We start from the raw sequence: 4,208 nt of genomic DNA on the forward strand, positions 1-4,208 counted from the left end.
CAGGTTTCTTTATCCTTGCTGATAATAAGAAACCTTTCATCCTCCTCATTCCCACCAATGCTTACGCTGCCTTACAATATTTACTACTGAAAGTTGTAATTGAACATTTTAAAAATAATTTACCTGCTTCCTAGAAAGGTGTTTAACCTCCCCTTAAATGTTAAGAGAAATAATAATCTCTTATCAACTTGTTCAAGACCCGGGAATACCTTTCCTAAGTAACTAAATATTATCTCTGACATAAGACCAGTAAGGTAGATAATGCTCTGTAGGAGAACAAGCCTAACTCAAAGGGACTTGCTCCACCTGCTAAACCTACATGCGGTCACTAAAGAGTCTATTGATTAATTTGAATATGAACAATTAGCTAATGTAGATGGCCACTCAATTACTAAATGTATTGAGGCTCAACTGTGTGTGAAAACTGGTGCTGTCAATTCCTCTTATTCGAGTCATCGTCATTGCTTCTCTTGAGAACACATAGGTAACTAGATTCAATCTTCTCCAATGTATAAAACCTTGGCGTTTGCTCTAGCAATTTCTTTAGCAGGTGGCCTGTGATGTAGATCATATTCTGACTTAATGCTGAGTCTGCAGCACAGCTCCTTTACTTCTCTTCTACATTTGTGAAGAATTTTTTTTTGATTGAGAAATTTTTTCTTTAATTATATTTTCTCAAGAGACATAAAATTATGTTGTGGGGTTTCAACTAATTATGTTTATATTTCAATGTTAAAGAGCAACTGATTAAAATTGAAATTTACTGAGCTGGCGTTTCTGATCAAGACTGGTTTGATATTTTCATCTGCTCTGAAATATACTGAAAAAAAAAAAGATATATTGTATACAACTCAAAATTTTAGAGTGAAAGCATGAAGAATCTGTGACATTCTTGGTAGAGATTATCTCAGCCCACACCCAACGCTGTTCAAGGCAGCGGGGGCTTGAAAGCCAGCAACTTCACTGCCGTGTGGGTGCAGAGCGATTCCAGTCAGAGTAAGAACACTGGGATGGGAAAACAGGGATTGGTCAGGTGCGACCTCAAGGGAGAGAGGGGAGTTGGAGGTGAGGTTTGCCTGGAATGACCACTGTGCATGCTTTTTGAAACATCGCTTGGTGCCCAGTTAAGGCATAATCAGCTATTGTGTTAGTCACAAATTTTATTTAAAAGAGATTTATTTAGTTATTTTGAAAAGATTTAGTTATTTTTTTATTGCAAAGTCAAAAATACAGAGAGGAGGAGAGACAGAGAGGAAGATATTCCTTCTGATGGTTCACTCCAAGAGTGACCGCAACGGCCGGTGCTGTGCCAATCTGAAGCCAGGAGCCAGGAACTTCTTCCAAGTCTCCCAAATGGGTGCAGGTTTCCAAGGCTTTGGGCCCTCCTGGATGGCTTTCCCAAGGCACAAGCAGGGAGCTGGATGGGAAGTGGAGCTGCGGGATTAGAACTGGCACCCATATGAGATCCCAGCACGTTCAAGGGGCGGACTTCGGCCACTAGGCCACCTCGCCAGACCCTAGTTATTTATTTTAAAGAGTTACAGATTGCAAGGGAAAGACACACAATGACAGAGAGAGCTTCTATTCATTGGCTGACTACCAACATGTCTTTAACATTCAGACTGGGCTAGGCCAAAGTCAGGAGGCAGTAGAGAAGCAAATGCTTGGACCATCTTCTGATGCTTTTCCCAGGCTAATAGGAGGACACTGGATAGGAAGTGGAGCAGCTAGAACATTAACAGGTGTCTATGGGACAAGCATAGCAAGGTTCAGCTTTACCTGCTATGCCAAAAAGCCAGATCATAGTCACAATTTATATATATGTGTGTGTATATACAGATGAATAAATTTATATGTATATCTATAAGTACACACACAAACACACATATATGTGAAAAACCATAGCAATAAAGTGTTTTATTTCAAGAAAGAAGAAGAGCAAGGAAAAAAAGAGAAAGGAAAGAAAATTGAGGTGAAAGTGTCGAATGCAACTCTCCTAGAGTAAACACATGGTATCACGAGGAGCAAGTAGCTGATTGAGGGTCCAGCTAGGAGCTTAGGAGGGACTTTGACAGGGAATTCTGGTCTTTGGAGAATCAGATACACAGCCAGAGTTTTTCCATATTGTCGTCTGTCATAGATCTATACATCAAAGAATGGAGATTTTATCAGCAGAAAGCAATTTATTTCATGCTGATAAAACACTGAATATACTTCCCAAACAAGATGCAGACTGACAAGAAGACTGAGGGCTTTTAGCCCAACTATTCACAAGTTATTATCCATTAGCCTACGAGCAAAACAAAAATTTTTGGAAGGTTTGTAGAAGGGTTAAGAATGAAAAAGAGATATTGATTAGAGGAATTAGTGACTATATTACAGATTGAATCCAGATGATAGACTTTGGAAAAGCAATAAACAAGAAAGACCCAGCAACAGCATGCAGAAGAAAACTTAAAAAGAAGAATGAATTTCAGAATTGCTATAATATATTATCTTAGAAACTTCTCAACCTTGGCAGTGTTACCATTTGGGATTAGATAATTGTTTGTGTGTGCAGGGCAGTTCTGTAAATTAAAGATAATTTTGTGCCACACACTCTCCACCATTTCAATACAAATTAGCATTATTTTGTCCTTTATCAGGCTGTCAACAATTTCAGGAATCAACAAATCTTTCCTTCAATGAAATATTACTCCACATTGAAACAAGTCATATATGATTGTCTGAAACTTAATGGAGAAAATTACATTTACTTTAGGAAAGGTTATGCTTAGATAGTCTTTGTATCTGAAGATGTACTATGTTTTCAAAATATATCTTGTCAAAAGAAATGCAATGTGATGTAAATATTGTATGGTGTTCCCCACGTATGAAATGTTGTTCTAAGTCAAACTTGCTTATAAAAAACATATAGAGAATGATGTCATTGAACAGTGAGGAAATCTTTATTATTCACCATCTAAGATCAGACACTAATTTTATTCATGCAGAAAAATCAAACTGTAGCAGAAGCCCCCTTCTGTTTGTTTGAAGTCATTTTCTTAACAGCACCAACACAAAACTCGTGTTTTTGTTCATGAGGAATTTCTTGAGGGCCTGCTTCACATCCTTGTTCCGAAGACTGTAGATCAAGGGGTTCAGCATGGGAATGATCACTGTGTAGAAGACAGACGCCATCTTGTCTGTGTCCAGGGAATGGTTGGAGCTGGGCTGTAAGTACATGAAGATCAGAGTCCCATAGAATATGGTCACCGCCAGCATGTGGGAGCTACACGTGGAGAAGGCCTTGCGCCTGCCCTCAGCAGAGCGCATCCTGAGGATGGCAGCAATAATGTACATGTAGGAGACGAACACAATCAGAAGGGAGGAAATGAATGTGACACCAGCGCAGGTCAAAATCCAGAGCTGTTTGGAGTGAGTGTCTGAGCAAGTTAGCCTGAGGAGGGGCATATCATCACAGTAGAAATGGTTGATGACATTGGAGTGGCAATAGCATAGACGGAAGGTGAGGGCGGTATGAAACAGTGCCATGAGAAAGCTATAGCAATAGGGGGCAGACACAAGCTGAATGCAGATTGCTGGAGACATTGTTATCATGTACAGGAGAGGGTTACAAATGGCCACGTATCTATCATAAGCCATGGAAGCCAACAACAAGCACTCTGATATCATGAAAGTTAGAAAACAGCCTAGCTGGGCAGCACATGCATGGAAGGATATGACATTTTGCTTATACAAGAAATTCCCAAGCATTTTGGGTGTAATGACAGATGTATAGCAGAAATCCACAAAAGCCAGGTTACTAAGGAAGAAATACATGGGTGTGTTGAGCCTTGCATCTGTTCTAATGACTAGAATCAAACCCAGGTTGCCTACCACTGTGCAAAGGTAGATGGTTAAGAACACCACAAAGAGGGGCATCTTCAGCTCCTGGTGATCTGTGAGTCCCACAAGGACAAACTCTGTCACCTGAGTGCAGTTGATCTGAGCCATGTGTCTTCAGAGTGTCTGGACAAGGACTTTCAGAGTTGTTCATTCCAAGTAGCCAATTCCTGTATGCAATATATGCAATTCCTGTAAGCACTTTCTTTCTTTTGATGACTTAATGTCTTGTAAAGATATTTTGTTCCCCAATGCAGAGATTAGAATACATTAGGAAAAATTCAGAGTAGGTTGGATAGAACAAAAAATATGTGTAGAAAAGG

General features: G+C 39.7%; 1 protein-coding gene across 1 annotated transcript; it reads right to left on the bottom strand.

Moving 5' to 3' along the window:
• Positions 1-3,036: 3,036 nt before the first annotated feature.
• Positions 3,037-3,996, bottom strand: LOC121172195 (olfactory receptor 1044-like). Its single transcript, XM_041004041.1, has one exon. It carries the CDS (start codon positions 3,994-3,996, stop codon positions 3,037-3,039), a length of 960 nt encoding a protein of 319 aa, XP_040859975.1.
• Positions 3,997-4,208: the final 212 nt, after the last annotated feature.

This window comes from Ochotona curzoniae, unplaced genomic scaffold (genome assembly GCF_017591425.1).
Source record: "Ochotona curzoniae isolate NIBS_2020 unplaced genomic scaffold, NIBS_Ocur_1.0 scaffold_3171, whole genome shotgun sequence".
Taxonomy (NCBI): Eukaryota; Metazoa; Chordata; class Mammalia; order Lagomorpha; family Ochotonidae; genus Ochotona; species Ochotona curzoniae.

Bases quoted from the DNA above. Each gene is read 5' to 3' on its own strand.
- LOC121172195 (XM_041004041.1), bottom strand. From the start codon at position 3,996: ATGGCTCAGATCAACTGCACTCAGGTGACAGAGTTTGTCCTTGTGGGA.